This window comes from Saccostrea echinata, unplaced genomic scaffold (assembly GCF_033153115.1).
Source record: "Saccostrea echinata isolate AGI-Se365-2 ecotype Australia unplaced genomic scaffold, CSIRO_AGI_Sech_v1 ptg000001l, whole genome shotgun sequence".
Taxonomy (NCBI): Eukaryota; Metazoa; Mollusca; class Bivalvia; order Ostreida; family Ostreidae; genus Saccostrea; species Saccostrea echinata.
In genome coordinates this window covers 18,540,029-18,553,135 of record NW_026889750.1, presented here as the reverse complement: position 1 = coordinate 18,553,135, position 13,107 = coordinate 18,540,029, and the positions used below count along the sequence as shown (strand labels likewise).

General features: G+C 35.1%; 1 protein-coding gene across 1 annotated transcript; it reads right to left on the bottom strand.

Moving 5' to 3' along the window:
- Positions 1-2,112: 2,112 nt before the first annotated feature.
- LOC133195289 (SCO-spondin-like) lies at positions 2,113-12,701 on the bottom strand. Its single transcript, XM_061331143.1, has 17 exons — positions 12,688-12,701; positions 12,007-12,230; positions 9,392-9,562; positions 9,092-9,262; positions 8,801-8,971; positions 8,466-8,633; positions 7,858-8,028; positions 7,592-7,762; positions 7,312-7,482; positions 6,629-6,796; positions 5,755-5,925; positions 5,477-5,647; positions 4,697-4,864; positions 4,433-4,534; positions 2,834-3,007; positions 2,502-2,626; positions 2,113-2,374 (listed from the first exon to the last, which is right to left on the bottom strand). The coding sequence occupies exons 1-17, from the start codon at positions 12,699-12,701 to the stop codon at positions 2,279-2,281; spliced, it is 2,607 nt and encodes an 868-aa protein (XP_061187127.1). The 3' UTR covers positions 2,113-2,278.
- Positions 12,702-13,107: the final 406 nt, after the last annotated feature.

Sequence of the window (13,107 nt, the reverse complement as noted above, 5' to 3'; positions counted from 1 at the left end):
ATGCAAGCGTTTAGAAACCATGTATGACAGATCTAGACTGCCTGCAGATGGACAGGCCGGCGATCAGGATGGAGCAAAAACCCGGGAACGTTTCCAGAATCTACAAAATATTTCTCTCCATGGAAAACCATAACGATGTACTCGAAATGATACCGCTTAAGGTGTCATATAATCATTTACAGCTGTGCAGAATAATCCAATACCTAATATTTTTCAGTCCTTTAAAATAGCTTTGAGTCAACAAATCCTAATTATCAAAGAAGCAAAATTCAAAGAATTGTGGTCAACCACTTTCGATGTCTTACTGGTTGGGATTCAATTACTTATGGCATACTGTAACTGTCTTGTCTGTGTGTCCTGTCTTAATTGTCTGTCCATCATACAAGAAAGATTTAATTTTTGAATGTTTCTTAAAACTGCATCAAACTTTAAGCTCGAGGTCATGAAGTCAAATATCATAACAGAATCCGAAAGGTCTTGTCACGGTGAATGCACAAGTGAAAAGAATATGAAAGCCCTGTCTCTTCTGGAAAAAAAATAACGGTCAGAGTTAAAATTCTAGATCAAACTTCTAGGTCAAGGCCATGAAGTCAGAAATGACAGTTCTGATAGGAATTGTCAAAGGTAATGTACATGTAAAATATGAAAGCCCTACCTTCTCTCCTTCAAAAGTTATTAAGAATGTTAAAAAAAAATTGAAAAGTTCTGTAGATTAAATTTTAAGGTTAAGGTCATGAGGTCAAAAACCGTATTATGTTTGGAAAGGTCTTGTTAAGGCATGTCACTCGTGAAATTAGTTATATCAAGGATTTTTTGAGAAGTATATTTTAGATAAATACTCATACAGCATGACTCAAAATCGCAAAGAAAATGGGGGGTCAGTGTGCATCTAACTGAGCTACGGTACAAGTAAGTTGACCTTTTCGCATTTAAATTGTAACTCTTTGGTTAATCACTTTATTCTTTATCATATTTTACCAGATGTAATAATGGCAATAAATATAATCTTATTTTACGTAAAATAGTTTGAAGAATATTTATCAATTAACAAATCATGTGAATTAATGCGCATAAATTATTGTGTGACCTTTTTGCACTAAAAAGTATCATATCTGGGGTATTAAAATCTAAATAGGCAATAAAATATTTTTATGTATAAAACTTTTTATAACTTACGTGCCGATAGGTTGGAAGTATCGTGTAGTTTAAAATAATGAAATAAAAAGTTTGTGTCAGTGATGTAAATTTTGAGATATTAGTCAAAATATGCGATTTTCAGACAAAAAATGGCGTAAATTTTATCTTGACTTCTCTAATATATCTTCATTTCTTGGCAAAGTTTGTTGAGTGAATGTGTAAAATTTGTTCAAAAAACATAAATTGAGACCTGTATTTAATATTCCTAGCATATCATAACAGAAAATATTCTCTAAGTAAAAATATGTGGGGCTAAAGTTCCAAGATATTAAATTGATTTGAAGAATTTTCTTCTAAATATCCTTCCACCACAAGAAATAGTCCTTAATAAATCTTGCTTCCTTATGAATTTGTGAGCATTTTTTAAAATTAAATGTTGAATAAATTGCATTGTTTAATTTAAATATATTATAAAAATTGAATTGTAATAAATAGTTTTGAAGTTAAAGGTTCTGACTGAACTTTTCTAAAAATCTGACGAGTGACATACCTTAAATGTAATGCACGGGTCAAATATGAACACCCAATCCTCTCTCATTCAAAAGTTATCACCAATGTTAAAATATTTGAAAAGTAGGTCATATTTCATGGTCAAAGTCACCGGATTAAAAATCATGATACATTTGGAAAACTTTTATCAAAAGTACTGTACATATGAAATACGTAAGTCCTATCTTTTCTCATTCACAAGTTATATCCAAGGTTAATGCTTCCGTGACAGACTGACAGAGAGGAGAATAAGATTTAATGTCCCTCGCTTTCGCTAATGCGGGGTATAATAATTTAGAAATAGTTATAGAATACATGTTTAGGAAGAGTGATGAAAGTGTCTGCTTTTCTTTGTTATTTAAGACACTTCACAGACATTTTTTTTCAAGAAAAAATTAATTACAAGTTTAAATTTATTGTTCAACAGCAAATAGAGGCAATACAAAAATAGTATTAAGAAACATGAGTATTTTTAATCTGCATTATTCTAGAGTTATTCTAGAGGTTACATGAAAGAAACATGAGTATTTTTATTCTGGATTATTCTAGAAATTTTCAGAACGTGTCGAAATGGAAAATAGTAAGCAATCTACTATACGCCAAGTGTATTTGTCAAACAAATTCGATCATCACAGCAAAATATTTCCCCCGCTTTCAAGGCTGTCTTTTCGAATTCGCAGTCCACTTTCTGCAATAAACCAGAAAAATAACATATACTATGTGTAACAATAATTTTTATGTCTACAAGAAAATACCTATATTCTTAAAATTCTAATTTGTTGTTCAGAAGAATGTTTGCCGTAAAATTGTCTCACCTTCGAACAATGAACAGAGAAGGCTGTATTTGAGAACGACCTAATCATACACGTTTCGGATTCATCACATGTAGCGTTCCATTTGCAGTTTAAGTTCACATCACAAGTGGGACAATCTGGGCCAACTAAAAGTAGGATTATAAACGATTTCAATGTAGATCTAATGATATCTCTAAAAGACAACTTCACATGTACATTTCGAGGTAATAACATTCAAAGCAACTGAGCAAGCAATTTGTAGATTCTTCGAACCCTAACACAGCGCGTTATTTTTGCGTGAATAATTCAAAGAATGAGATACCTTGCCAAAATTACTGTGAAGTTAATATTACCAGGACAGGATGTTACATTGCAGAATGTTATCTCAGAATGCAGGCCTTCACACGGTTTCCCGTTGACCGGCGCGGGATTGTCACACTGACGGTTACGCTGCCGCACACTTGAATTCCCACAGGTGACGCTGCAAGCGGACCATGCTTCCCAAGTGGACCAATGCCCATCAATAACTATGGAGATTGATTTTAAGGTCAAATAACTTTACAAACGACAAATTACAATTTCCCTATCAATAAACCTTGTATATATTTGTACCCGTATGTATCTTCTTCATATGATATATCCCTTTCTAAATTAATTGTCTCTCTGTATTTCAAGGATCTGAAAACGCTACAAACAGCGACATTGCTGTATGTGATATGTGGTCGTTCATATATATACTGCAAGTCTCTTTCAATCTGCTGAAACATATGTGGACTGTAGTAAATTTGTTGAACCTTTTGACTGGATTTAAATGAAAGCAAGTCAACAATACCCTCTCTTCTATTGATTTCGTAACTTTAAACACATACAGCTATGTATAAACTCGCCCTTTTTTTAAAAATACTATAAAGTAATATATTATTCGGTGGTTTCTGTATTCTACGACCCCAGTTAATTCAAATTCATGTTCTGGGATCAAAATCTGACAACCGACGAATCCCTATGATGTTTCAATGCTGGTCAGAATGAATATTCTTAGTCTAAATTGTTAATCCTTTCTACAAGGAACTACAAGGACAAAGCAATTTATTCTAGCTTTCTCACTGAATTTGTCTTGGAATATGAAATACAATTATTTTTATTCGACACTTCTGTTATTTGTTGATTTTGCTTAAACCCTTCCACAAGGTGCTTTTGTCACAAACAATGTAAGAAACAATTGAAGCTGAGACTAAAAAAATATCTTTGTAAAAATTCTTCGGTAAGAGTGAACCAACCTTGTTGAAGTTCTATCACAATAATTTCCTTTCCAGAAATTTAGTCCAAAGATTTCGTCAGTGATGGAATTATGTTTCCGCATCTTTGTGACAAATCGAAGCATTTTATACGAGAATGTTCAAAATGAATAACATCCAACACAGAAAGATAAATTGTGAAATATTTTAAATAATTCATCTACTACATTGGAGTATGCATGCTTCCTCTTGGTTTCAAATTTCTAAAAGCGGTTGCTTCTGACATACAAAAGATGTTCATTCTCAACTCTTTCAAGTACAGACCTCATAGAATAGATACAAATGTATTTGATTATTTCAATTTGTCATTTTATAAGGAGAAGTAATTTACCAGTCCGGTTGTCTCAGAAAATATACCTAAAGTCACGTGACAAGAACTATCGAGGGATCTATGGAGCGCTAGTTAAGTTGGTATCGTGATTATTGTTTTCCTTCACTCAGAAAGGTTCGTGCATGTATTAAGTAGTTTAGAAAGAGACTGACAATAACCCTAAAGTTAGAGGTTAGACAAAAATTAGGAGGCAACAAAGATTTCTTTTCATCTTTAATATTTGTCTGACTGAGTGTAAAATCCAATAGCAGTACAGAGGAAGGGAGTATTCTAATATTTACACTAGCAATATGAACAAAGGCTCTGCGAATAACACATTTATATACCACATAATCCACAAGATAGTTGACACAAATGTTGGAAACTGGTGTCTGAGCACAAAGTATCTTTATCTTGGGCGCAGCTACTCAATTTATCATGACATGGACCTTTTGAAAAGAAAAGAAAACATTGTAAAATAGTAACTTTGCACAATAAAATTTCTGTTCAAATACATGTGGCAGATATTATAGATTATACTTTGATTCACATTTTTCTATTGCCTGAAGCTTACTTATAGTTTATATTAAAACACTATACATATATCTTACAATGAGTGGTGTTACATTCCTTCCTTTCTTTGTCAGTACCATTGCATGAATGTCCAGTGACTAGAGTAGATCCAGTAGAGTGGGTACAATTACGGCTTCTTGTACTGACTCCTCGTCCACACGTTACACTACAGGTAGACCAAACTCCCCAGGTAGACCAAACGTCAACTAAAGTGATACAGGAAGACTTGAATATGTGCATTTTGCTTCTTGGTGCATGAAATGTATCTCACTATTTGTTTTCTTTTTGAAGTCCTACCCGAAAAGGGAAGGGATTTGGTGTGTTTTCCTTATGTTCATTTTCTTAACATTCCTTTAAGAGTCCCTTTCACGGGGTAAGTCTTGGAGATATGCTGCACAATGTTACATATTTTGCTACAGGATTTGTAAAGTTGCTATGGTTCAATTATTTAAAGAAAAAATAATTTCTTACGAAAATCGTAAAAATGTCGACATGTACATCAGTGTTTCTTGCATTACAAAACACCTTGGGAGATACAAATTTCATGAAAACTCATATTGTCAGACGTCCCACTTTTTGACGAGATTGTGAAAATACTATACAAACGAGATTTTTTGCATAGTCTCGTTAAACAATATTTATTTGGAAAACATGGTCTTGTTAACAGTGATATAATTTTATAAATGGACAAGCCAACCCAAAGTGTACTGTTAAATATCGATACACGTATTTCTTTCCTTTCGAATTCTTATTTATTTACATGTATTTCATTTTGGAATTGCATACTTTCTGAATACTGTTAAATATAAGGCAATTACCTGGACATGGTCCTGTATTACAGTTTTTCATTTCATATTGACTGCCAGCACAATCTCTTCCCCCGTGAGAAGGGGTGGGATTAGTACAGAAACGAGCACGTGACTGTACACTATCTCCACACGACTTCATACAGGTGGACCAAGCCATCCAATTGGACCATCCTCCATCAACTTCCGATGAGAAAAATAGTGCCTTACTTACATGTACATGAGAATAAAAACACATAAACAAGCAAAGAAGTAGATTACAGAATAAAAAGTGTGAATAAGATACATACTAGCACAATCGCCTGCATTGCATGTCCTTGCCTCTGTCGGATCCCCAGGACATTGAGTCCCCCCGTTTGCTGGCGGTGGATTTGAGCAGTTTCGAGTACGAGTTTCTACACCTATTCCACAAGTTACACTACACTTGCGCCACCCACCCCAAGGGCTCCAACCGCCGTCCACTAGAGATATTTAATTATCATATACTTGAGATACTCATGATCTAAACACTTTTGGATATCGAGAATTGAAACTGTGATCTGGCCTAAGTAAAGCATGTACATGTATTTATTATCCATGCATTACCCGTACATCCTGTACACTATGTATATTGATTGATTGATTGTATGTTGTTTTACGTCCCATTCGAGAATTTTTCACTCATATAGAGACGTCACCATATGCTGGTGAAGGGCTTCAAATTTAGACCTTTACTCGGCACTCAGGGCCATTGAGCAGTGAGGGATCTTTATCGTGCCAACGCTTGCCGTGACACGGGACCTCGGTTTTTAAGGTCTCATCCGAAGGACCCGCAACTTTCACTTCAAAGTGCCGAGCGCATGGCGAAGGAACAGTTGCTACCCATTTTTTATCGACTTAGGTCAGTCGCGGCCGAGATTCGAACTCACGACCTCCCGATCACGGAGCGAACGCTCTACCGACTCAGCTACCGTGAACGGTTGTACACTATGTATAATAACAAATTAAAGGAAATTTTTTGTTGATATTAGTCTTAGCTGATAATTAATGGAGTCCATCATATACAACAATCCAAAATTGACATAAAAATCATGCAAGATCTCAAATTTGGTAATGATTATTCTAAGCCCAGTCCTTTAATGCTTTTCAGACCCACAGTTACACATAAAGAACAGATTAGCTCACCCGCACACACTTTCATACAGGGTTCTGTTTCGTATGAATCTCCAACGCAATCTTTCCCATGAATAGATGGCGCAGGATTATCACAGGCACGAGCACGGGTCTTTGTTCCGTTGCCACATGTGCTGGAGCAAGTGGTCCATTGCATCCATTGTGACCAACCACCGTCAACTTGAAAATTAAAAAAAAGATATCTCATACAGCTAAACATTTATAAATCTTAAACTTGGTTATTATAGCAAGACATAAAAATAGGGAATTACGATAAGATATATAACAGATGTATATTAGGGGAAAAAACTAGCAACAATGTAATCAATCAAAGTATTTATACATCATATGTAAAGGTAATTATTGCTGCAAAATACTTTGGGATCGATATATTGATTCTGATTTATAAATAAGTCGCAACAGCAGAGCAGCAGATAGCCTTAATACTAGTAAAAACATCCCACTGATACATAATAGATAATTACAGGGTATCCAGAAAAATAAAAAATAAGAAAATAAAAATTTCATTAGATAAACATACAAACTAGAAATATGCACTAAATACTATTATACATGCATTAATAACTGCATCGGTCTTCATAACAGTATGGAACTTTGGCGATCCAAAAAATAATAAAATCCTCGCTGGAATATTCAACTGATACGAGAGGATACAATCATCAAAAAAGTTTTACCGAGGCAAGGCAATGGAGAACAAGTACGACTTTCTTGGTGATTTCCAGCACATTTGTTTCCACCACCGGAAGGAGCAGGGTTACTACAGTTTCGCGACCTTGACTCTGTCCCGCCTCCGCATGATGTAGAACACGTAGACCATGCAGTCCAATCTGTCCAGTTACCATCAACTTAAAAAATTGTTTTAAAAATGTTTGCTGCGTTCAAAAAAAATATAAACTTTCCTGCAAAATTCAAAGGACATAATATATGGAGACATTGTATACTAGTAGTACTTACTAGGACACGGATTCACAGGACATGGTTGCATATCGTATGGGCTCCCCGCACAGTCTTGACCACCGTACAAAGGAGCAGGATTGCTGCACATACGCGCACGTGTTCTAACGCCGCCTCCACACGTCTTGGAACAAGGGGACCACGGCATCCAGTTGGTCCAATTGCCGTCAACTTTAAAAGTCAAACTTACTTTATTAAGTAAAGTTACCATCTTGACCTTCATTTTTTTTTTACGTCGGAATACAGACTGCAAACACAATATTTACCACTGCAGGCACTTGCATTGCATTGTCTCATTTCTATAGAGTCTCCTGGACACTGAGTTCCCCCGTGTGCTGGTACCGGATTAGAACAATTTCGTTTACGAGTTTCTACTCCGGTTGCACAAGTTACACTGCACGTGCTCCACGTTGCCCATTGGGTCCAACCACCGTTCACTTAAAGTGTCGAAAGAAAAGTAAACTTAAACTGTATTTTTTATCTAAAATTTATTGAATGCTTAAGAACATACGCAACGTATCTTACAACATAGTTCTCTACTGGTTATTTTCAAAAACTAATAAATTTAAAATTATAGTTTTATCAGATGGTCTCCGATAAAAAAAAAATCAGCATACATAACCAGGGGTTTTGAAAACATATCAAATTATGAAAATCCTTGTGTTTTTTTTTATAATAAATATACAAAAATGACTAAATATATAATTTTAGCTGAAATTTCCTAAAAAAAATGTTTCATAAGAGGTGTGCAATATCAAAAGAGTTGCTTCTGAAACTCTTTACTTATAGAAAATGAGAAAATGAAATTCAAAATTAAGCTGCGTGTGTCCTCAAAAGAATTTATGAATATTGTTTTAAAAAATGCCTTGCTCACCAGGGCAATTATGTGAACAGGGTTCCATTTCATACGCATTTCCAACACAATCTTTTCCACTCTGCGATGGCGTTGGATTAGTGCACGAACGAGCACGTGTTTTTGTTCCGTTGCCACACGAACTAGAACAAGGGGACCACTTCATCCACTGTGACCAACCGCCATCAACTTGATAAATATTTCAATCATTTAACGAAGGACAATATCTTCCCACTCTATTTCTTTGTCTCATTGTATAAGTAAATATTAGAAAATTGGAAAAAAAAAATCCCATCATTGTTTGGATATTAAGGACAGACACCTTAAACAATATCAAAAAATTAAGTATAATATACCAGGACACAATGAAGAGGAACAAGCACGACCCTCATTCTGATTTCCAACACAGTCGTTTCCACCATCGGAAGGGGCAGGGTTACTACAGTTTCGTGAACGTATCTGTGTCCCGCCCCCACACGACGCTGAGCATGTGGACCATGAAGTCCAGTCTGTCCAACTACCATCGACTAAAAAAAGGTAATGTTTATCTAAACACTGTTGCAGTTCTTTCTGATTCACTGTACTCAATATTCTGAATCGAATTTGAACTTAATATACAGATATGATTTCAAATGTGCAATACAAACCTGGACACGGAATAAGAGAACACGTCTGTATAGCATATTGGTCCCCAGTACAACTTTTCCCGCCATTAGAAGGAGCAGGGTTATCACAAGAACGTGCCCGTGTTCTTACACCAGTATCACACGTCTTGGAACATTTGGACCATGGCATCCAATCCGACCAGAGACCGTCAACTTTATCACAAGAAAAACAAATCAATCCTTCCGATATTTTGTTTTCGATTCAGGAATTAATGTAGTTTCTGGCTAAACTTTAGAAATTAAGCTCTGATTTTTTATTTGCAAATTATTGTACGTACATACCAGCACAAGAACTGGCATTGCATGCCCTCATTTCAGCCGAGTCATTTGGACATTTAATGCCTCCATGTGCTGGTGTCGGATTGGAACAATTTCGTGTACGAATCTGTATGCCTCTTCCACAAGTTACATCGCATGTCCCCCATGCATCCCATGAACTCCAACCACCGTTCACTTAATTATTGAGAGTATAATTTAAGTAAACGTCAATCGGCAGAAAAGGGACATGGTAACAGCTTGAAAATACTTATTGTATTACCAGTCACAAGAAAAGCTCTAATGAAATAACTTTCATGGAAACAAAATACAAGAAACAGTTAATGTTTTGTTCATAACAGGGTTGTATAATAATAATTTACTTTGTATAGTATCAATTTGAGAAAAAAAGCTAAATGAAGCTTGTGGAGTGTTGAATAATTGCATTAAAATTTCATTTAGTTTTTTTTCTGTTCGTCATTAAGTGCCAAAAGAAATTAATCAAATTTGATAACATTTTTCTTGCACTTCACTAATTTTCGAAGTAATGTGCAGACATGAAAGTATTAATGTCTCCTTTTAACTGTTAATGGAAAAAGAAAACTATTAAAGTCAATATGGATTGTGTCCTATTTCTTCAAAGGAATGCAGAAATACTTTGAAATTTCTTCTCCTAAATGCACTGGTATTTTTTTTAATGTTAAATGTCGCTTTTCTTCTCAGAAAAACATCTTCAGAGTAAAATTCACCATATGCTTCAGCATTTAGATTATCTAATGCTTAATATTATGCAACATTAAAATATTTCTTAATAAAGCTTATCTTTTTAAAGAAAAAAAGTTTTTACTTGTATCATTAATCCATAGGTCATAAAATCAAGCCAGTTCGTCATAAAACAGCAATTAAATATAAAAAAAATTCACATCATAACTTTCACAAAAACCACATCATGAAGTCGTTTAATACAATATGAACTATTCAAAATATACCAGGAGCGGATGTGTTGGTAGACCATTTCGTCTTGTGCAGATTGTTCATTTTTCTTGAAGAGAGAAAGCTACCGCGTAAACTTAACTGGGCAGGGACATTTAAAACATAGTAAGAATCTGAGAATGTGAAATATGTGGAGATAACGTACAGTTTTCGAGCTCAAATGTCCATTAAACATTACAAAATAGGAGCAGAGCAAACACGGACCTCTAAGACATCAGAGGTGGGATCAGGTGCCATGGAGGAGTGAGCATCCTCTGCCGACCGGTCACACCCGCCGTGTGCTCCTTGTCATGATCAGAAAATGTCCAAAATGTCCAAAATGAAACTTCGTCAGTCCAGTTTTTTACATTTCAGTTTGTATGCCAGTAAAAAAAATGAAATCCAAACTATTACAACGCGATTCAGTACCAAAAAAAAAGATAGCACTAATATATTTATTTATGTAAAAAGAAGCCTCATCTTTTGCCGTGTGACCCAAAATGCAATCGAGCTATTCTTTAAACCAAATTGTTCTGTGCAGTCATGATAAATCCACACCCTGCATTTCTTTTTATTAATAGAAACTGACAAACAGACAAACAGACAGATATAAGTAATGAAAAAGATGAAGACAACGAACTGTGATTAATCTCATACATAAGTAAACAATACAAATCGTGAAAAGGGCAAGACTCTGGAAACACCAGAGGTGCCTGGGAGGAGTTAGCATCCCCAGTCGACCGGTCACACCCTCTTTCTTGATCAGATAATCGAAGAAATCCGTAGTTAAAAACGGTAACCTAGCCATTGGCATGATAGTGGGTATAGTTTTTTTGTTGTTAGTTTTCCATTTCTGTCTACAATCGGTGAAAGATCCAAATATGCAAATTGGCAGACTCTGTGCAGTGTCTATTACTTCGAGTTCATATCTAATGAAAATATAATTGTAAATAATTAACTTTATTTATCAATATATAGGACATATATAGCTTGAAATTTTACTTGAGTTCAAAACAGCCTTAAAGAGCAAGAGCAAGAGCCACTTAGGGCCTTTTTTGGCCCTGCGAATTTCTGAAAATTCAAAACTGTATAGTTTTAGTCAACAAGGCAATAAATAATACTTGAGCACTTGGTTAATGAATATCTACTGAAAATGACGTAATTTTCTTTCTAGTCAATGTATTATGACGTCATGAATTGCGTCATTATTCACATATCCTGAATATTTCTTCAAAAATAGCCAAATTATGATGCCTTTTTTCAATATTTCATATACAGCACAACCTCCGATCCAAAATGTGTAAATATATTGTAAAAGAACTGTTAATGAAGATTATAAAACATATTATAATTTTTGGATCAAGGGGTGTGCTCATATTTTAATTCTTTGCTGAAGGTTCTCAAAAACACCTGTTTTCTGCGAAATTCAATAACATTGCAATTTCACACAACCTGTTTTTCAATGCCTGGACTCTTAAAAGGAAATTCTGTTGTATAAACTGAAAGCACTAAGTCTCTACTTTATAATTATGTTGAAAATGGGAATTTAGTCAATAAATTGGTATATCTACAGGGCCATTTTATGCATAAAGTGAACCTAGCTCTTTGCTTCGTATCTAAACTGAATTTAGTTCATTCCCAAAATATATTTACACTATTTAAAATCTCACCTGGACAGTTTACTGTAGGACAGATCTGCATTTGATACACATCACCAGTACAATTCTTCCCGCCATTGGAAGGCACGGGGTTGTTACATGTCCGTGCACGTGTTCTCAACCCTCCAGTTCCACAGCTACTAGAACAAGGGGACCAAGATAACCAAACTGACCATCCTCCATCAACTTTACAGGAAAATGCAATGCGAGTACTTATTTTTATTTTGACTTTATAGCTACACGTTTAAACGTTTTCACACCAGTTTCTCTGTTGTTGCTATATACGTAGAGACGCGTGCCAAAAGTGAAGATAATTCCAAGATGTCGGTTGTCTTGAGACGTGAGGCGAGTGCCACGAGTGCCAGTTTTCATCTCTTGTCAAAATACAAATTAATGATTACTGACCTACCTAATTTGTTATGTTTCCCTTAGCTTTAATTACAGTCTGGATTCGCTTGGGGATAGAATGGTATAAATTTCTGATGAAATCTAAGTCATCTCTACCCAGATGTTCCGAATTGTTTCCTCTAGCAACGCTCGTAATGGCATGGACCTGTTTTTGCAGTTCAAGTTTAATTTTCGCCACACATTTTCAATTATATTAATGTCTAGACTTTGGGCTGGCCATTCCATGCAGTTTGAGTTAATGTGGTTTTCTTCCATGTATTCTTTGACAGTTCGGGCTCGATGGACCTGAGCATTGTCATCTTGAAATATATAATTGTTATCCAGGAAATGACGATCAATTACTGGCCAGACGTAATTCAATGATATCTATATATTTTGCAGCATTAATAGCGATTCTCTGTAACCACTTAAACTTCTTTGCCACGCATGGTCACCGATTTTGATGAAACTTTGCCCATTATTACAACTTGACACAAGATATATCAAATAAAATTTCGTTGCTATGTGTCTTGGTTGCCATGGTAACAGCCAGAAAAGTTGAAAAAATTGAGATTTTCAGCCACTTTAAATCTTTATAAAGCCTTAATAAAGACTAAGAAAAACAAACAAACCATTCTCCCAAAGACATGACACCTTGTTGCCACTTATGCTATAAAGAAACTATTTAGAATTTATCTCTAAGTAAATGGTAACCATGGGTACATT

What these genes read in the sequence shown, in the direction of transcription:
- LOC133195289 (XM_061331143.1), bottom strand. An exon ending in CAATGTAACATCCTGTCCTG is followed by an intron (nt 2,627 to 2,833) that starts GTAATATTAACT and finishes TCCTACTTTTAG; the next exon opens with TTGGCCCAGATTGTCCCACT. An exon ending in TCTCTGTTCATTGTTCGAAG is followed by an intron (nt 2,375 to 2,501) that starts GTGAGACAATTT and finishes GGTTTATTGCAG; the next exon opens with AAAGTGGACTGCGAATTCGA.